The sequence below is a fragment of the Camellia sinensis genome, chromosome 1, assembly GCF_055761805.1.
Source record: "Camellia sinensis isolate YWXY chromosome 1, ASM5576180v1, whole genome shotgun sequence".
NCBI lineage: Eukaryota > Viridiplantae > Streptophyta > Magnoliopsida > Ericales > Theaceae > Camellia > Camellia sinensis.
In genome coordinates, this window is record NC_138961.1 from 212,511,265 (window position 1) to 212,533,861 (window position 22,597).

Sequence of the window (22,597 nt, forward strand, 5' to 3'; positions counted from 1 at the left end):
CGCATAGAATATGCATGCTGTGTTGTATCGCATTGTACATGCTCTCATGTTTGCATAGAATATGCATGTTGCATTGAAGATATATTGTTGTCGTTTTGCATAGAATATGCATGTTGTGTTGTATTACATTGTACTTGTTCTCATGTTTGCATAGGATATGCATGATGCGTTGTATTGCCTTGTACATGCCCTTACATTCGCATAGAAAATGTTCGTACCTGTTGCATCGACCATGCATTTGCTATTATCGCATAGAATATGCATTACTCTGTCTACTGCATAGAACATGCTCTCGCTCACGCCGCATAGAATATGCTTCTGTTTTGTTCCTTGCATGTTGTGCATGAAACATGCCTCTGACATTGTGTCACGGTTATTCGTCTTGCATAGAACATGCATTCTTAATATGTATCGTACCTGTCAAGTTTCTTTCTTATACAGGCACGATATTGTATGTACGGTTCATTCAAAACTGGTGTAACCAGATGATATTGTATGTACGGTTCATTCAGAGGAACTCCAGGTAAGATCATTCCTGTCCCTTGAACCCCTGTTTTGGTTAGAAACATTCGGGTACGCCCGGTGTTTACACCACTCCTTTTGGTTAGAAACACTCGGGTACGCCCGATGTTTACACCACACCTTGTTTTGGTTAGAAACACTCGGGTATGCCCGGTGTTTACACCACACTCCTTGTTGGTTAGAAACACTCGGGTACGCCCGGTGTTTACACCACACCTTGTTTTGGTTAGAAACATTCGGGTATGCCCGGTGTTTACACCACTCCTTGTTTTGCTTAGAAACATTTGGGTATGCCCGGTGTTTACACCACACTCCTTTGTTGGTTAGAAACACTCGGGTACGCTCGGTGTTTACACTACACCTTGTTTTGGTTAGAAACATTTGGGTACGCCCGGTGTTTACACCACTCCTTTGTTGGTTAGAAACACTCAGGTACGCCCGGTGTTTACACCATACCTTGTTTTGGTTAGAAACACTCGGGTATGCCCGATGTTTACACCATACTCCTTTGTTGGTTAGAAACACTCGGGTACGCTCAGTGTTTACACCACACCTTGTTTTGCTTAGAAACACTCGGGTATGTCGGTGTTTGCACCACACTCCTTATTGGTTAGAAACACTCGAGTACGCCCGGTGTTTACACTACACCTTGTTTTGGTTAGAAACATTCGAGTACGCCCAGTGTTTACACCACTCCTTTGTTGGTTAGAAACACTTGGGTACGGCCGGTGTTTACACGACACCTTGCTTTGGTTAGAAATATGAGGGTGTGTTCCCGATGTTTATACCCCCCCGATTAGAAGCGTTTGGAATGTGTTCCGATACTTATACCACCTTGCTTTGGTTAGAAACATTAGGGCGTGTTTCCGATGTTTATACCCCCCTGGTTAAAAGCATTTGGAATGTGTTCCGATGCTTATACCACCCTGTTTTGGTTAGAAACATTGGGACGTGCTCCGATGTTTATACTACCCTCCGATGTTTACACCACTCCCTCTCTCCTCTCGCGTGTGACACGTTAGGATGTTTTTGGTTAGAAACATTCAGGTTCTCCCGGTGTTTACACCATCCTCTTCTCCTCTCGCGTGTGACGCGTTAGGATGCTTTGGTTAGAAGCATTCAGATGGGTTCCGATGACTATACCGCTCTTTGTTTTAGTTACATAATATTTGGACGTGTTTCAATATTTATCGTTATTCTCTTTGGTTCGGAACATTAGGGTGTGTCCCTGGGTTCACACTATCTCTCTCCTTGCATGTGTCACACATTAGGATCTTGTTTCATGCCTCGGGTGCGCCCGAGGGTTGTGTAGTTCTTTGCCTTTCCTACGTGATGCGTAGTTAAGCCTGCATATTTTTCTTACATCCTTTCTGCATGAAATGTGGTTTGGTTCATGTTCACTTGCTTATGTATGAGTTTGTTGTAGCATTTCTTTGCTTAACATTGGCATCTAGATGTTTCATTACAACCTCATTGCATGATCATAAGTTATGTTCTGCATCGTGCATATCATTTGCATCTTGCCCCAGAACTACGCTGGTTTAATTCCTTGCAAAGGGATGCGTAGGCAGCCTGCGGACGCAACCGTTCTTTGTTTTGTTTGCTTGTTTGTCCAAGTCTTTGGCGTTATCAAAAATGGGTCGTCTCTGGGCTTTGACATTCACTCCCATCATTTCATGACTTCCGAGCTCTGTCAAAGAGGGGCAACTGTAGACACCCCATTTTTTACTGTCCTCAAGACTTGGACGTCATCGTTTGAATACTCGATGGTTTTGTATGCTTGTGTTCGCTGTGAGTGCCTGAAGTTCTCGGCCGAGCGCCTTGCCTTTGAGCCTCTCAACTTGTTTGTTTTGTGCTTGGTTGTGGACCAAGAGCTTGTGGCTTCAAGTCTGGAGGAAAGGGTGGCCTGTCCGCCATCCCTATAGTCCATCGGCCATGGCTTGTTCCTGCCGGCCATCAGTGGTGGCCAGTCAACCACATTGATGGCCGGCGGCCATTTTTCTCCTTTTTCAGATATTTGTTTACCAGTTGTGCTAGCTGTTGTTCACTAAAGTGCATCTCCATACACGTGTATGAAGGGATGAATACAAGCTCTAAGCTTGTTTTTCTATATATAGGGGGGTCTCTCCCCCATTTTGAGAGGTTAGACAATTTAGATCAAAATTCTCTCTCTCTCTCTCTCTCTTCTTATTTTGTGCTTTGTAGTTAGCTTTCTCTACACTTTTGCACATAGACCCTTGATCAATCTTGACCACCTTGGAGTTGAGGTTCTAGGAGGTCTTCTTGGAGCCTTAGAAAGGGTTTTGAGCTTGAATTTGTGCCTAAAATTGTCTTGTGCTTCAAGAGGTATAAGACCTACCTTTTGAACTTGTCTTGCATAACTTTAGTTACTATCTTTTTGTATTGTTTTGACCTGGTTTGTCAACTACGAAAAACTTTGTTTTTGAGGTTTGAAAATGGTAGTTTATGTCTTGGTGAGTTAGGAGGTTGTCTTCCCTTTTTTGTTCTTTGGCTTGTGAAGCCTTTTGTGCCATTTCTTACCACCTTTAAATCAAACTTTTTGGCCCTTTTAACCACTGAAAATCAGAATTATTTCAGTGGTAAAAATCAACTTTTGAAGTCCAAAATAGGAAGGGTTAGCCTCCCCTCCTTGTGTCTTGCTTCCATGCCTAGGTTGCTTCACATGTTAGCTTGATTTTCTAGCTTAACTTAGCTTAATTCAAGCATGTTTTAAGCTTTGTCTTGGCATGTTTGAGCTCTGTTTTGGGCTGGTTGGAGCACTTGAGGCTTACTTTATATGCTTGTAGTGCAATTGTGCTTGATAGTTTAGCTTATGCTATGCTTTGGCCTCTTATTCTAGCTTGTGTTAGCTTAATTTCAGCATGTTTTTGCTACTGTTTTGACTTGTTTTAGCTCTGTTTTGGGCTGGTTAAGTCATTTAAGGCTTGTATTGCATGGTTATTTAATGTTTTAGGCCTTTAAGCATGAATTGCATGAGTTGCTTGCATGTTTTAGTATCATTTCACACTCCATTTTAGCATTGAAATCTCTGTAATCTCCCTCTATTCTTCACTCTTTCATTTGTTTTGAAAGTGACTTTGAACCCCTTGTTGGCTTGAGTGTGGAATTGAGACCCCCATGCCTAACGATTTGATTTCTTCAGGAGTTTATTACCAATAGCATGAGGTCTCTTTCATGCTCAAGGTACTTTTGGTTTAAGCCCTCTTTCTATTAGAGAACACTCACCTTTTGAACTAATCAATTAAAGAATAGATTGGTAATGTAAAATGAGTAAATAAAACATGATAAGTAAAATAGGCAAGATTAAGCATCTTTCATGTTGCATTGCATGTGTTCGGATCGGACGTTAATTCGAACACGAGAAAAATGGGACGTTTCATACTCAAAGTGATGAAACATACCACTTTTCTTAGTCACCATCACCCTTGATCATACATGATAGGGTTGTGGTTTTGTTGAGTCTTGTTTCGCACTCATTAACAAGCTTGGTTCTTTGGCCATCATGCATGAAAATGCTTGGTTGATGGCTTGAGAGCCAAGAGCTACACTCATTTGAGCTTGTGTGATGATAACGAGAGTAGCAGTACATACACTCATTGAGAATACATTGCTTTGCCTCTGTTTGCTCTCTGTTGCAGCAAAAAAGAGAAGTCTAGGGAAGAGGTGGTCGACCGGCCACTAATGGTAGCCAACAGCCACCATTTGTGTCCAACCGGCCACCAATGAAAGAAGGTTGCTCTGTGTGTTCTTGAGATGGAGCAAAGGTGTTCTGGGAGTTGGCATAATTTTCGGTGTTCAAGCAAGTGCAAATAGAGGCTACAAAAGGCAAGGCGGTGGCATTTTCGGGAAGAGAAGCCGAGCATGCATGCATCCCTTTCCCCTTGAGACCATTTACTTGCTTTGCTTAATTAGTTAGTGTAACTAGTTAATCAATTCCAATTTGTAATATTTAATTAGCTTAGCGTAGCTAGTTATTCAATTTGGTTTGTAATAATTAGTTAACTAGAATAGTTAATTAGTTTTGTGTTGTAATAGTTAGCTTAATTAGCGTAGCTAGTTAGCCTATTCATTCGGACCCTCCTTCGCGAGGGTATAATGTTGTAATAAGCATGCGGGCGTATGTGCATGTCTTCCAACCCCACATCTTTCTCCCTTTTATTTAACTACTTTCGATGGTTAGATTAGGGACATTTTCAATTAGCATACCTTATGCTTGCATGATTGCATCATTCATTTGTCTAGCATGCACCGAGACTCGGCGCATCATTCAAACTGCATTGCAATTTCAATACTTCTTTGAATACATGTTTCAAAGCATGCTATCAAATTGTTGCAAATCATATGCCATATTAGTAGCCGAGCCTATTAATTGCATTATCGCATGTGTTGCATTAGACATCTTGTATAGTTAGGATCATGCATCTTTCTAACTAGTTTTTGTTTTTGCTTGGAGTACTCGGTGAGTTTTATGCTTTAGCATACTTGCATGAGTGTGATTGCCATATTACCATGTTTCGCATGCTTGCCATGAGACTATGTGCTTATTTGCTAAACTGCATGAATGCCTGTGGATGAAGGCTTTGTCGCTTGAATTGGAACAATTCAATGAATGTATGTTTTAAGCCCACTTGGTTGTGGCAAATCATGTTTTAAGCCCATCATGTTTGATGGCAAATCCGCGTTTTAGCCCACTTGAGGGTAGCAAATTCAAACCATTTTTGCAAACAAACATGACTTGAAATGTTCCAATTCTTGCGACATAGTCTAGTTACGTGTGTGCGTCACATAGTAAAGTTAGCTAATAACCGGAATAAAAACACATAGGGTTTATAAAAGAACATATCATGATTGGTAGAGGCTGATCTTTGATCGGATGAGTGGGGGTGCTTATTTTAGCACATTCCCTTCTCGTACCCAAGTTCCCAATCCGAGGCAATTTTGGTGATGACGGACACGTGGGCTTTGGCACGAGTCAGGGTTTCCTAAATTTTCCAAAAAACAAAATATTTAGGTGGCGACTCTGTAATCTGGCAAAGCAGTCCAATTTTGGCATTATTTGATTTAAAATCGATTTTCAAAAATGATTTGTCGGATTGGACTCTTTGGTGTTTATCAGTTTCACATTGCACTTGTGAGACTAGATTCAGAACCGCAGGTAGAGTCCAAACTGTGAGGGCATTTCTTTTCAAACCCCTTTTTCCGAAAGGCAGGGGCGTGAGAAAAAGGCGAGCCCTGAACAGGCCAGTCATGACTTAAACTTTTAGGAGTAGGTTTGGGTTGTGACAGTTTCTTTTTGATCCGTCCACTGAAATGGTTCCCTCTTTCGAGTCAACTAAGCCAATGGTATAGCAATTTTCAAAAAGTCTCTAACAAATCTTTGATAATAACCTACCAATCCCATAAACTACGAACTTTTGATACATTAGTCGGGGTAGGCCAATTAATAATTACTTCTATTTTATGAGGATCAACGGATATACCATCCTTATTAATGATGTGTCCCAAAAATGCGATTTCATCAAGCCAAAATTCACACTTTTTGAATTTCCCATACAACTGTTTTTCTCTAAGTGTTTGGAGAGTCATTCTAAAGTGTTGTTCATGATCATCTCTACTTTTCGAATATATGAGAATATCATTAATAAACACGACAATAAATTCATCCAAGAAGGGTTTAAGAATTCGATTCATCAAATCCATGATTATTGTGGGCGCATTTGTAACTCTAAAAGACATGACTAAAAAATTGTAATGTCCATACCTGATCCGGAAGGCAGTCTTTTCAACATCTTCAGCTTTAACCTTCAATTGATAATACCCCAATCTCAAGTCAATTTTCAAAAATACCCGAGCCCCCTGTAACTGATCAAACAGGTCATCAATACGTGGCAATGGATATTTATTTTTCACTGTTACCTTGTTGAGTTCTCTGTAATCAATGCATAATCGGAGAGTGCCATCTTTCCTTTTCAAAAAAAGAACCGGCACCCCCAACGGCGAAGTACTTGGACGAATAAATCCCTTATCAAGCAACTCATGTAACTGAGTTTTTAATTCTTTCATTTCAATAGTGGACATGCGGTAGAGAGTTTTAGAAATTGGTTGTGTGCCCGGTATTACATCAATTGTAAATTCAATCTCTCTATCAACAAGTTGGCCAAGTAATTCATCTGGAAACACATTAGCGAAATCTCTCACCACTGGTATATTGTCTAGAATAATGTCCATAGTTGGTTTGGTTATTACACTACATAAATACCCTTGACAACCCTTATTCATTAGTTTTCGGGCTTTCATGGCAGATATGAGGTATGGTGGTGGAACTACCCCTTTTCCCTTGAAATAAAATTCATTTTGTCCGGAAGGTTGGAATATCACTCGTTTCAAAGCACAATCAATAGTTGCATAGTATTTAGCTAGCCAATCCATACCCAAAACAACATCAAAATGTCTCATGTTTAAAGGTATTAAATCAACATACAAAACAACATTCCCAAGAAATAATTCACATGCAGCAAATACAGTTGAGCATAACATAAATCCTCCCGTAGGTGATGCAATACATAATATATAACTCAATGTTTCCATGGGTCTATTTAAAGTTTCAGCAAAAACCATAGAAACAAACAAATGTGTAGACCCTGAATCAATTAAAGTATAAGTAGGTTTACCACATATGGAGTTGTACTTGACACTACTGCCTCAGTATTTAGAGTGTCCCCAAAGATTCTTCCTTGCCTCTGTTCAGTTCTCGTTGTAGTGGGTGTTGCATTTGTTCCTCCTATTGGAGTGGATCTAGTTGAACTGGTAGTACCATGATTTGCACTTCGATGTGGTTGTGTGTAATCCTTTGCATCTTTCCACAGTGATAACAAGCTCCTGATGCGCAGTAGCAAACACCCCAATGTTTCCTTCCACATGCGGTACAAGTTGGCATTGAACTACCACCTTGGCTTGAACCAATATTACTAGAACTCCCAGATTTTAACTTCTTGTTTGTTGATGTTGCCCCCTTATTAAAATTTTATCTTCTGCTCTTCCACTCAAAATTCTATTTACGATTAGCCACGTTACCCTCAGCTATCAGTGCCCTATCAAGTACATTTACATATGTTGGCAATTTGAGCACATTAATTTTATCTAGAATTAGGTCACACAAACCTCTCTCAAATTGTCTAGCTTTCTTGTAGTCTGTATCTGCCATATGAGGTGCAAATCAGGCTAACTCTGTAAATTGAGCCTCATATTCAGCAACTGATTTGTTTCCCTGCTTGAGTTCCATGAATTCAAACATTTTCTTGTCCCGCACACATTGTGGGAAGTACTTCTCATAAAAGATCTCTAAAAAGTGAGCCCAAGTAATATCCATGTTTTTATCGCGTACCAACATCCACCAATGCCTGGCATCATCTTCTAAGGTGAATGCGGCTAGTTGTACCTTCTGAGCTTCAGTACATAGGAACACTTCAAACAACTCCTCAATCCCTAAGACCCAAGCCTCGGCCTTCAATGGTTCAATTCCGCCATGAAACACTGGTGGCTACATCTTTTTGAATTCTCTAGTCAAAGCAATAGTACAGTCCCCTGTCTAACACCTTGGAGCCGGAGGTGGTACAGGCATTGGGGGTAGAGGTGGTGGTTGTTGTTGTTGCCACTGCTATTGTTGTCTTATGGCTTCAGCCATGTCTTGCATCATTCGTTGTATTCTATCCAGTCTGGAAGAGGTCGCCTCCTCTAGCTCATAATCTCTTGTTCTCACCATTTCCTATATGAAACTTATATTATGACAAACATAATATATATTCATGCACACAATTGCATATATAATCGTGAAATCATCTCACTCAAAATTTCAAATGCACATGGATGCAATCCTAAAGTCTCTTCTTAACTCTCTATAGCTCAATGGACAAGTGAGTGAGATATAACTCGTGCTCTAATACCACTCTGTCACTACCCAAACCCGCCCCTATAGGTTTAGTATCATGACCGGCCAGTAATCATAGATTACCTATGGCCTCCATAAACAAAATCCTTTTAATATAAAGTACGGGGCTTAGCGGAAGTATAATATAATAAAAAGAAATTATCCATTGAGCTGTGCGTTTATGAACAGAACTTCAAATCATAAGCAAACATTCGTTCTTTATGTACATACATTACATAAGTTCTAACATCCATATCTTATTGCTATGCAAAACCCCAAAATATACATAAATACAAAAACGATTGAGCGAAACAAAAGGGGGTCTAACTAACTTGGCTCCATACGAGCCTAGTTTACTTCGTTCAGAAGCTCCTCAAAAAGGTTGACCCGGGAAGACTCGAGGTATTCTTTAACTTTGATGTTCAGCTTGCCCACCTACATACATATATAAGTAAATAGTGAGCTAGGGCCCAGTGAGTAATAACAGAATAAAGAGGTTATATGAATGAAGTTCGATAACATTGCCAAACCAAATCTCATTTCAGTTCTCAATAATCAATAAACTTCATCATCAATATCATTCAACGTCAATTTGTGTGGTACATCCATGAAGTAATAATATTCCAATAACAATGGACCAAAAAGGTCTAACACTAGAGATCTCTGTGTTTCAATCAATCCAAAAGCCATGGTATTGTTTTCAACAAGCAAGGGCCTTGTAACAACCCCGACCCACAATTAACGTTAATCCATGCTTAATTATGCCTAATAAATAATTAAAGTGAAATGTTGCATCATGTGTGTTGCATTATTTGTGTTTATATCTATTTAATGTAGGAAAATCTATTCATGTTTCTATTTTGATTTGCAAATTGAAGGCCTTATCAGCATCCGATTCAAAAATTGACTTGATTTATATGTTAATTAGAATTTTTAGAATTTTATGGTAGGTTTAATCAAAATTCGATTCGGAACAATTAAATTAGGAAAGTTAATGCCCAATTAAACCTAATTAATGAATTACTCAATCCAAGCCTATATAAGGCACTTTTTATACTTCCACTCATTCTTGTTGATTACATTTCAACACATTCTTGAGCCTTTGCACACACAAACGTGAGAATAAGACGGAATTAAAGGGGAGAATTGATTTCAAGAAGAAAAAGAGGAGGAATTGCTAGACAACTAAAGGGAAATTGAAGGATTAAGCTAGGATTCACCAAGATTCACCTAGGATTCAAAGAATTGAGGATTTTAGGTCGCGTGCAGTAACCGTTTGATTAGTCTACTTTATCTGTCTACACCCAAAGCCAACTGTGAGTAATAACTTAGTAAAGTTATGTTTAACTTCATTTATTTTCTGTATGATAAAATAAGATTTGTTTTCTGAAATGCTATAGTCTATACAATAAATGATTGTCCAATTTCCGACATGCATTCGTGGCATCCTTAGCATCATGTGATATCTATTAGCTGTTACCCGGTATCGGAGGTCCCATTATGGGACTTATTATGTCTGTCATTTGTTACCCATACCGGAGGCTCCATCATGGAGCTCAGCATGTATATTCTCTGTTACCCGGATCCGGAGGTTCCTTTATGGAACTGGTTATTCATAACCACCATATGTTCTGCATCTGTTCTGTATCTATTCTGTTAGCGTTAATGGATGTACCATGTATGATTGAGCATGTACTCTAATTTTTGTGTATGATTTGGACAAGATTATGAATATGCATCTGTTTCTGTTTCTGTTTCTGAAATAAATACGAATCTATTTTTTGGAGTTGATATGGGACATCATTCATGGAAACCCTTTACTTTGTTATTATTCACTAGGCTTCCGCTCACTATTTATATTATGCATGTAGGTGACCAGACACGTGATCAGGGCCAGAGTTGATGGCTTGGGATTCCGTTTTGTCAGCCACCCTTCGTGCCTCTCGAGGAGGTTCCGGACCAAGTCAAGTCATGTGGCTATGTCTTTTTGAACGTTCAACACTTTGTTTTCTCTTGTTTAATGAAAAGTTTGTTTTTGGTTATCTGTACATGAGGTGACGTATAATTACTGTACCTATGTGATGTCATGTGTATGCTTATAAAGTTTAAATTATTTTGTCCCACTTATGTCTTCACAGCTCAATGGACGTTGTATTTTGTATATTTGCTTTCGTAGCCCCTTGATTATATGTTATTCTGTTCAGAGGGCTTTGGTAATCCAAGGATTACTAGCCGGTTACGATGCTAAACCTATAGGGGCGGGTTTGGGTTGTGATAGAGTGGTATCAGAGCACATGTTCTACCGCATACACAAGTCCATATGAGCTTAGGATGTCCTAGTAAGAAGTAGGGGCATTCCATCTGCATGTGTGAGTGTGTGGTAATCTATATAAATGCGAAAGCTGAACTTGAATCTGGGCAAATAAATTGAAAGAAATGAATGAGATTATTCCTATGTTTATTATTATTTGGTGTCTCTATAGCAACATGGAGAATGCAAGGGGAAATTATGCAAGTGAATCCTCAGAGGCTCATATGAGTTGAATGGAATAGATGCTTGCAGCATTGACCGAAGCTATGACACAACAGCAGAGACAACAACCTTTGCCTTCTCCACCTCTGCCGGTACAAGTTGAACCTGATAATAATGACATTATCAACCTGACACAGAAATTCATGAAGATGAAACCGCCAACATTCTTGGATGGAATTGAACCGTTGAAAGCAGAGACATGGTTGCTTGAGATGGAAAAATTGTTTGAAGTATTTCCCTATACTAAGACTCAGAAGGTTTTATTGGCCACCTATACTCTCAAAGACGAAGCTCGGAGATGGTGGTTATTAATTCGGAACACCAATGGAAACATGACATGGGCTCGATTCAATGAAATCTTTTATGACAAGTACTTCCTTTAGTGTTTTCGAGACCAAAAAGTGTCTGAATTCCAAGAACTCAAACAAGGCAGAATGTCCGTACTGAGTACGAGACTAAGGTCACTGAATTAGCTAGATTTACTCCTCACATGGTGGACACGGACTATAAGAAAGCCCTCAAATTTGAAAGAGGATTGGACTTAGACATATTTGATCGAGTAGATGTATTGAAGTTACCAACATATGAACAAGTCCTTGATAGATCCTTAATGGCGGAAGCTACCCTAGCTGCTATGAGACAAAGTAAGGCCCCAACAACAACAACAACAGAATAGAGAGGAAAAAGGTCTGGGTATAGTTTCAAAAAAGGCCGTTTTCATGTAAGTAAAAAGTAGAACACGGGGTCTATAAGCAGCTCGAGTTAGAGCAGTGGGTCTATTCCAGTTTGTCCTGATTGTGGAAGGAGGCATAAGGGTGTGTGTTACCGAGCATCTGGTACTTGTTTCCGATGTGGCAAGACAGGTCATGTAGTGAAAGATTGCTGGCTTGGGTCTGATAATGCCAACCGCCCTACAGTAAGTTCAGCTGGATCTGCTTCTACAGCCGAAACAAATACAAGAGCTAAAACTGGGAAAGAAACTTTGAGACAAGGTCAAGTATTTGCCTTAGTGCCTGGTGATATGTAGAACACTGAAGCTGTGGTGTCAGGTATAATTTTCATCTGTGTCCAAAATGCATATGTGTTGATAGATTCTGGTTCTACCCATTCATTCGTGTCACATGTATTTTCTCGGAACTTTACCACCAGTCATGGAACATATGCACAATGTATTTCATATCTCTATGCTTCGAGATTATTTGAGAGATCCACTACATGTGATTGAGCTGACCCATGTACTTCTAAAAGATGATTATACATACAAGGAGAGGCCAATACAAATTGTGAACTGTCGAATCAAAAGATTGAGAAACAAAGAAATTCCGTTAGTGAAGGTTGATTGGCACAATCATGGAGAAACTTATGCAACTTGGGAGACAGAAGAAGACATGATGAGAAGATACCCTGAGTTGTTTCCTTTGAATCCGATGTTCTTCCAGAATGAAGGTAACTCGAGTTTGGAGGACCAAACTCTTTAAGAAGGGAAGACTGTAACAACCCCGACCCATGATTAACGTTAATCCATGCTTAATTATGCCTAATAAATAATTAAAGTGAAATGTTGCATCATGTGTGCTGCATTATTTGTGTTTATATCTGTTTAACGTAGGTAAATCTGCTTATGTTTCTATTTTGATTTGCGCAATTGAAGGCCTTATCAGCATCCGATTCAAAAATTGACTTGATTTATGTGTTAATTAGAGTTTTTAGAGTTTTATGGTAGGTTTAATTAAAATTCAATTCAGAATGATTAAATTAGGAAAGTTAATGCCCAATTAAGTCTAATTAATGAATTACTCAATCCAAGCCTATATAAGGCACCTTTTATACTTCCACTCATCCTTGTTGATTACATTTCAACACATTCTTGAGCCTATGCACACACAAACGTGAGAATAAGAGGGAATTAAAGGGGAGAATTAATTTCAAGAAGAAAAAGAGGAAGAATTGCTAGGCAACTAAAGGGCAATTGAAAGATTGAGCTAGAATTCACCAAGATTCACCTAGGATTCAAAGAATTGAGGATTTTAGGTCACGTGCAGTAACCGTTTGATTAGTTTGCTCTGTCTGTCTGCAGCTGAAGCTAACTGTGAGTAATAACTAAGCAAAGTTATATTCAACTTTATTTATTTTCTGTATGATAAAATAAGATATGTTTTCTGAAATGCTATATTCTGTACAACGAATGATTGTCCAATTTTTGACATGTATTCATTACATCCTTAGCATCATGTGATATCTGTTAGCTGTTACCCGGTATCAGAGGCCCCATTATGGGACTTATTATGTCTGTCATTTGTTACCCGTACCGGAGGCTCCATCATGGAGCTCAGCATGTATATTCTTTGTTACCTGCATCCAGAGGTTCCTTTATGGAACTGGTTATTCATAACCACCATATGTTCTAAATTTGTTCTGTACCTGTTCTGTTAGCGCTAATGGATGTGCCACGTATGATTTAGCATGAACTCTAATTTTTGTGTATGATTTGGACAAGATTATGAATATGGATCTGTTTCTATTTCTGAAATAAATATGAATCTGTTTTCTGGAGTTGATATGGGACATCATTCATGGAAACCCTTTACTTTGTTATTATTCACTAGGCTTCCACTTACTATTTATATTATGTAGTGACCAAGCACGTGATCAGGGCCAGAGTTGATGGCCTGGGATTCTGTTTTTTCAGCCACCCTTTACACCTTTCGAGGAGGTTCTAGACCAAGTCAAGTCATGAGGCTATGTCTTTTTGAACGTTCAACACTTTGTTTTCACTTGTTTAATGAATAGTTTGTTTTTGGTTATCTGTACATAGGGTGACGTATAATTATTGTACCTATGTGATGTCATGTGTGTGCTTATAAAGTTTAAATTATTTTGTCCCACGTATGTCTGCACAGCTCAGTGGATGTTGTATTTTGTATATTTGCTTCCACAGCCCCTTGATTATACGTTATTTTGTTCAATAGCCTTTGGTAATCCAAGGATTACTGGCCGGTTACGATGCTAAACCTATAGGGGCGAGTTTGGGTCCTGACAAACCTAGCCGTGGTATTGTTACCCCCAAGCAAGGGCCTAGCTGTGATATTGTTAACCCCAGGCAAGGGCCTAGCTGTGGTATTGTTTCCCCTAGGCAAAGGCCTATGTTCAATGGATGCCACAATACAATTTCAAAATAGAACTCCATTCATTATAAGCAAATAACATTTCAATAGACCATTCCATTAATCATCGTAACGTTTCAATAAACCATTCAATCAATCATATATCAATTTCGATAGCAATAACATTTTCAAAAGTAAACATAACTTGAACATATTTTTATAATGTTATTATACACAGTGGGTTATGTTGTCATTAGGCCTCGGACGTTCACCTATACAAAACACATAACAAACATACAATTGGAGTACTGTTGGATAGCCATTCTACTTTAATTAAATTTTCCTCATGTGTTTCTAACTCATTCCATGTTTATATGAGCTCAATTGGTGCCTAAGAGTACTTGAAATGACGTGAGGTTGCAAGTACACACTTAAAAGAGTTAGTCAAACTTTGCTAGAAACAGGGTCTCCGCTCGAGCAAGGGTTTAAAAATAGAGACATGATACAATATTACACACAACTAAATGTCAGTAGAAATTAGAGATGGAAAACTATCAGGTAATCTATTACTCAAGACAAAATTACAGGTTTCAGGACTTCAAATGTTCTTAATAGTCAATGGGAGCCATGATGAAAACTAAAAATACAAGAACAACCAAGATTAGAGGTGTTTGTGAGAAATGTGTTGGGAATGGATTATAAAATCGTCCTAAAAAATTATCAGATTAACAAGATTATTATAAACTCATCATTGCACCTTCTCTTCAGATATATAGATTGATTTACATATATATATATATATATATAGTAATATACATATTCACCAAAGGTGAAAGAGTTAAACCTATGGTCTACTCATCGAAAGTAGTGTCCATAGGTCAATTTGAGTTGATTTTGGAGCAAACACAACAATGAAACTACCTTTGACAGATATAGAATTTTTCAATACATCCTTGTAAACTTTATTGTCTACTTGTTGAAAGTAAGGATGTGCTCAAGTCGATTTGTGCTGATTTTGGAGCAAACTCACAAACCAAACCACCTTCGATGCAACACAAATTTGAAAAACAATATTAGTGAACATACAACTTTAGTTTTTATAAATTGAAACAAAAAATATCATTATTTATTCCAAATCCCAAGGCAAAATTAACAAAATAATCAAATGTAAGCTATTATTCAAAATCATATTATACAAATTAGAATACAAACTAATCAAATTAAGAAAAAAAATATGCGATAAAATTGAATATCATCCAATTAATGGTGATGATGCTAAAGAGGAATTGCATGATAATTTAGCTATTATTCAAAAACATATTATACGGATTAGAATAAAAAAATAATTAAATTATTAAGAAAAAATATACAATAAAATTGAATATCATCCAATTAATGGTGATGGTGCTAATTTAGCTATTATTCATAACCATATTACACATTAAAATACAAAAGAATCAAATTAAGGGGAAAAAATGCAATAAAATTAAAGGGTGGGCATCATCCAATTAATGGTGATGGTGTTAAAAAGGAATTGCTTAGGCAAGTGGAAGATAATTTAGCTATTATTCAAAAACATATTACACAAATTAGAATAAAAAATAATTAAATTGATAAACAAATACGCAATAAATTTGAATATCATCCAATTAATGGTGACAGTGCTAAAGAAATATTGCATAAGCAAGTAGAAGATAATTTTGCATATACATAATAGACAGGATGAGCAATTTATACGTAAGTTAACAAATTTTAACCCGCCAATCAGCCACCTGGCTAATTTTTAACATCAGCATGATTCGAATTAATTCTATTAAACCAAGGACCAAAAATAAACAGCTCACTGGGCTTAGTCTGCAAGTGAACTTGGTTTCCTTTTTGCAATCAGGACCAACCTGGCCTGATGCTCGACTTTTAAAAGAAATGCGCATGCTTAAATTTGATTTTACACGATGTAAATTGCTTCTAACTAGAACACCAAACCACCACACACCAAACAACAACAACATTTCAACAATTGAGTTATAGTATGGATCCTATTGGTTAATATAAACCAATTGACCAAGCATAGGGTTATATAAATACACCAGTGCATAAAACTCTATAATTACATTTATTAGGAACCAAAACAACTAAAACATTTAATGCATTGAAATATAGGCAAAGTGGTGATAGAATTACTACACAATAATTCAACGGGCAATCTAAGCAGATAAAAGGAACATTCAGCAATGAATCACCAATCATGATGAAAATACAATCAGTTGAAGAAGTTCATTAATATGATCTACCATGGTATTTCCTTGTACTTTTATTTAGCACCAAAAACTGGCCAAAGGCACCGATCCATAATAAAATTAAAAAAATTCCCACCGAAAAAGAAAAATAAACAAAATAATTATAATTGCCAAAATGCAATTTACCCCACCCAAGATCTAAAAATACAAAACAAAATAATTGTAATTGCCAAAATGCAATTTATCATAGACAAAATCAAGAAATAAGTACATGTCAAAACTTACCACTTAAAACTGCATGAATTATCCACTATACAACAAATTTCAAGAACAACACAGTTAGAACCTAACATACATGCTAGATCAGAGAGATGTTGAAATAAATAAAAACTAAAGTCCAAATTACAAACAAACCAGGAGGTATAGGTAGATGGTGCAATATCACTCACAACCACAATTAAATATTAACAAAAAATAGAAATGGAAAACCATTGTGTAAAAAATTCAACCACATTAGCAAAAGGTCAAATCATACACATCAATCAATCACTTTTACCTCACAACTATCTACTCAACTAAATAAAGATTACAAACACTTAACTCTTTTCACCTCATAAAAAAACTAAACAGCAAAAAAGCAACTAAAAGTCCCAAATTCCCAAACATGCACTAAAAAACATCATCAACCTAAAACAGCACAAACAAAAGCAAAAACAATGAACCGCACACACATAGCAAAAGCTAAGAAACCATCTAGCACAAACCACCATAAACCTTAAGCCTGAACTTCACAATTGCATTAAGAAAATCCATTTAGGACATCCATCTTTGATTCTACAAAAAAGTAAACCGCAGCTAACTAGAGCACCAAACCACACACCACAATTTATAATATGGATCTCAGTGGTTAACATAAACCAATTGATCCAAACATAGAGCCACGAACAATCCTCCTATGCTCAACACGTAATTTCACAAGACAAACAAACAAATAATACAATTAAGAGGTCTACATTTTTTTAAACAACGAGCAAAACACCACTGAGTTGCTTATAAACATAAAACATGAATTTCCAAATCACAAAATGTAGCAGAAGAATGTTCCTATTTAAAATTGCCAATCCTTGATCCATAGCACCTTCTAAAATTGAATATCATCCAATTAATGGTGATGGTGCCAAAGAAAAATTGCGCATGTAAGTGGAACATAATTTTGCATATACATATAGACTCGGTGATCAATTTATAAGCGAGTTAACAAATTTTAACCCGCCAATAAACCACACAGCTAATTTTTAACAGCATAATTAGAATTGATTCTATTAAACCAAGGCCCAAAAATAAATAGCTTGCACAGCTTAGCCTGTAAGTGACCTTGGTTTCCCTTTTGCAATCAGGATGACCCCGGCTCGATGCCTGACTTTTAAAACGAACGCATATACTTCTTGACAGTTCTTGCAAACAACAAAATTGGATTTTACATGCTGTAAACTAGAGCACCAAACCACCACACACTACACAACATTTCAACTGCTAATTAATTTGTTTCATCAATTGAGTTATAGGTGTGGATCTTATTGGTTAATATACACCAATTGCCCATGCATAAGGTCATATGCATACACTCGTGCACAAAAAAACTAATATGCCCTTCATGTTATTTCACAAATGGTATCGTCCCATCCAAGGGAAAAAAAAAATACACATATGAAGAAGTTGATTTGTAAAACAAAGAGCCAAATCAACCGTGAAATGCATATCAATATAAGACAAGTCACACATAGTGCAACAACAGATTGTTCATAGTTTGAATATTCAATCCTCAATCCATAACAGCATCTAGTTAAAGGAAAAAATCATTTTAACAAAATGATCAATCGCATTGAAAAACCAAGACAAAACACAAGTAAGCTCTACTATGATACAACTATGTAAAAGGAACAACCACCAGGCAACGACATCATTAAAATCCACTAAATCTAGGGTAAGATAATTATATTTAGGAACCCAAACAACTAAAACATTCACTGAGCAACAATCTAAACAGATAGAAGGGACATTTAGCAATTACAAAACATGATGAAAACACCATCAGTTGATGATGTAAACACCATCAGTTGATGATGTTCATTTATAGGAAGTAATTATACAATGAGATGTATCTAAAATATGAACATAATTTACAACACACGAGATCATCTAGAAACACAGAGACAAAATAAATAATCACACTAACAAGAGTACATGTAAAAACTTACCATCTAAAACTTTATGAATTATAGATCATATTTCAGGAACAACACATTCAATACCCAAAATACATGGTAGTTTTATGAGAAGTTGAAATAAATAAAAACTAAAGTCCAAATGACAAACAAACTAGGAAGAGGAATTGATAGATGGTGCAGTAATTACATACAACTAAATGTTAGTAGAAATTAGAGTTAGAAAACTATCAGATAATGTATTAGCCAAGATAAAAAGAAAAAAAAAACCCCGTGTTTTAGAGCTTGGAATGTTCTTAATAGTCAATGGGAGCTTGTCATAAGTAGGAAGCAAGCATTTCAATGTTCATACCACATTATATTCGCACCAGATAAGCCAGCAAAAGCATAAATTAGAACATGGATCCATTCCTGAAAACATAAAAACTAAATAATGCAAGCACACACTTGTGTCAAAATACTGGTTCAACTACTATAGAAATCTTTATAAAGCACATGAGAGATCTCTAGTTCAGGAAAAACTAACCATTTTGGCATTCACTGAAAGTTCTCTTACCAACAATGTACATAGCTATCCGAGTAGCAGTTTTGTCACCAGATACGGCCTTTGCAGCTGCAGCAACTCCTTCCATGTACTGAAGCAGAAACAGCATATCCAATACTGTAGGTCTGTTTGGGTATAGCCTCTCCATTCGTATCTGATTAAGAATCCTCTTTGATATATGACCTTGCAGTTAATATAGCATTAAGAGCAACAACTCTTTCATTTTGTGCCTTGTTTCCACCTCCCCCATGCAATGCAATTTCTTTTCCCTTCTCAGTTCCAAGCTCCTTCAACATCTATTTGATATCCCCACAAAAATTTATGTTATAAGTTGGATTGGAGCCCATTTTCATTAGTTATAGCGCAAAAATCCCCAAAAAAATTTATGATCATGAGAAGAGAATAAAAAATAATAAAAAGAAAAAATAGTTTTACTATCTATAAAAAATAAAGACTATAGCTCACCTTCATCACTGAGTTTCAAACTATTTTTTACATGATCAAAATCCACGAGAACCCTGCTGTCAAGTGCATTAGGATTCTGCAGAGCACACCCAAAAAAATTCAAGGAAAGCATCATAAGATCATGTAGTGAAAAGTTAAGTACAAATATTCAACACAATCAAGTATCTTACATGGAAACAGGTGTCGAGGGTCAGTATGTGTCTAAATGTCGGATTAATTTAATTCAAATATCCAAAGACAACGGCACATGGCTAAATTTCATATTTCTTAAATACTAATTTGAAAGACAAAATAATGTTTACAAATTAAAATAGAGCAATTCATGTATAAAATTGAAATCTTATGTGAAGTTATATAGTTTCAACTACTTATACATACTTGTTGGGTGGAATCGATGGACGTCCAACATGTACAACTAAGTATATCAAACACATATCTCATACACTTCAAAAAATGAGTCCTTTACAAAATTAGAAGAGTACATGTAAACATAGAAGCCAACTAGGATACCACATGCCAAAGATACTAATTACCTGAATTGTTATACGATCTTCCCTAGTGAATGTTTCATCGGTGAGGAGCTCCTTCCAATTCTTGGTTTTGAGGTTTAATTCTTTGATTGCCTATGAAACAAAGGCAAATGGAAGAGGTGCAGATCACTTACATAGAAGTTACACATAAAGAACTTACAAGGAAAGACTACTAATATTGATGATCAATAAATAAACAAACAAACCTCGTAGCAGAAAACAGTTTTCGTAATCTTTATAGCAACAATGTGTGACAAAGACATTGCCATAGTTGGTGCACACAGGGTTCTCAAACGGTGTAAAAGTGAGTGTGCGTTCAAAATCAGAAACACATTCAAACTCATACATATATATATATATATAGAGAGAGAGAGAGAGAGAGAGAGAAGAAGAAGAAGAAGAAGAGAGAGAAGAAGTAACGCTGGATTTGGCGTTGCCCCACTCGGTGGCCCACCCTGTCTTTCTTGTCCATGTTGTTCTACAGATTTTGAATAAACAAAATTAGGGTTCCGACGAGTGCTCAGGTTTAATATTGGAGACGCCTACGATATCGAAGACTGCTTCAAATTTACACCTTGAACACCGGTACCTAAACTGCCTCCCAAAATATAGGTTGTGTTTGGTTTGGTTTTGGAAGATAAATTTTTAAAAAAGATTTTGGGAAAAGAGTTTAGAAATTTTTTGGTTTGTTTGGTTGTATATTTTGGAAATAGTTTTAGAGTATGGGAGTTTGGAATGATTTGATATTTTGTTGTAATTGAGTAGATGTGTGTAAGAAAAAAAAATAATTGAGAATGAGAGAGGACAGAGTAGAGAGAAAAAGTAATTGATTGATATGTCGGAGAGAGTGATTTTAGAAAAAAAAAACTCAAAATCATTAAACCAAACAAAATTTTAAAAAATTTTCTTTAAAATTTATTTCTCAAAAACAAACCAGACAAGACCATAAAATCCATCGGATTTAGGCCCATATTTATAACAATGAACGAATAGCTGGCGCTAAACTAAGTCGGTGATTCGGCCCTTATTTGGGCCCATATTTATAACAATGAACGAACATTTGGCCCTAAATTAAGGCGGTCACTCAGCCTAACGTGCTATAGATTTTATGGTTGATATAAGAAAAAATAAAAGGAAAAGGTTTGTAAATGGGTCTCTTCCGAACCAAAATATTTATATGTTCTATTTTTTTTAATGTTCTTTTTGGTTTGATTTTAGGTAAATAGTATTCACAATTCAATTCATATTACGATGTTTTAATTTGAATTTGAAATTAATTTTAACTATTTATACATACATAAAAACTAGAAACAATTACAAAACAAAAAAACTATAGATTAACCCTTGTAATAAAATAAACATTGATATTTTTATTTTGTCAATTTAAACTCTAAACTTTTGATTTATTTTTAATATGAATTATTTAAGTAAATTTGATATAAAAAATAGGTTTTTTAGTCATTAAACTCAATAAGTATTCTTGTGATATTTCTTTTTGGGCTTAGTATAATATTTATCAGGTGACTTAAAAGGGGAATATTTCTTTTGATATTTAGTATGTGATTTGTGTGAAGATTTGTTTTTATTATGTCTTCGTCGTGAAGGTGCTACAGGAGATAGACCGTATTGTTCGCAGAAATTAACTAATTCATATTTAGTTTTATGTTTGTCTCTAGTAGCTTTTTGACTGAGTTTTATATCTATACACATTTTTAATCCTTCCTTTTGAATAGTACTAATTATATCATCATAGGTTAAATTATCATATTCTATGATACCCGTAGGTTGACTAGGTTGATTAAGAATATCTTTAATTTTATGGGCAAAAAGAGTAAATCATTAATGAATTTTTCTTTCCAAAATGATTTAGGACAATCATTGTAAAACATTACTTTAGAAGTAAAAATATCCTTATACCATCGGAAATCATTTAATATACGGCAAGTTAAATTACTAAGTTGTTTCAATTGATAGAATTCAGCAATGGAATTAAGAGAACCTAAAAAAAGTTGTAATTGGGTTTTATCTAAGATTTCATCAGGAAACTTAGAAGCAAATTCAATAGATCGACTTATGGGAGGAATAGTATTTTGGTAAATTTCATAACCCAAAAATCTGACTTTAGTTTGAAACAATTTAATCTTAGGAGCAAAAATGACTAAGCCATTATGTTTAATAATGCGAAGGAATGATTGGAGATGTTTTCAATGTTCATCAATGGATTTGGAGAAAATTAAGACGTCATCAATATAAACAATAGAAAAATGACTAAAGGGATTGAATATTTCATTTATGATATTTTGAAATTCACTAGGTGTATTTTTTAGACCAAATATGGCATGTCATTCCATTGTAATGACCAAAAGATGTAGTAAAAACAGTTTTATATCTATCATTAGGTTGAATTTGGATTTGCCAAAATCCGCTTTTAAGGTAAAATTTATTAAAAATGACAGCTTGGCTAAGTTTTTTAATTAGATCTTTTTTAT

The 22,597-nt window shown here is 36.2% G+C and overlaps 1 protein-coding gene across 1 annotated transcript; it reads right to left on the reverse strand.

The window, feature by feature from the left end:
* Positions 1–19,090: 19,090 nt before the first annotated feature.
* On the reverse strand, positions 19,091–20,377 carry LOC145822419 (peptidyl-prolyl cis-trans isomerase CYP65-like). Its single transcript, XM_082919389.1, has 4 exons — positions 20,315–20,377; positions 20,112–20,201; positions 19,579–19,654; positions 19,091–19,296 (listed from the first exon to the last, which is right to left on the reverse strand). Exons 1-4 carry the CDS (start codon positions 20,375–20,377, stop codon positions 19,091–19,093), a joined length of 435 nt encoding a protein of 144 aa, XP_082775515.1.
* Positions 20,378–22,597: the final 2,220 nt, after the last annotated feature.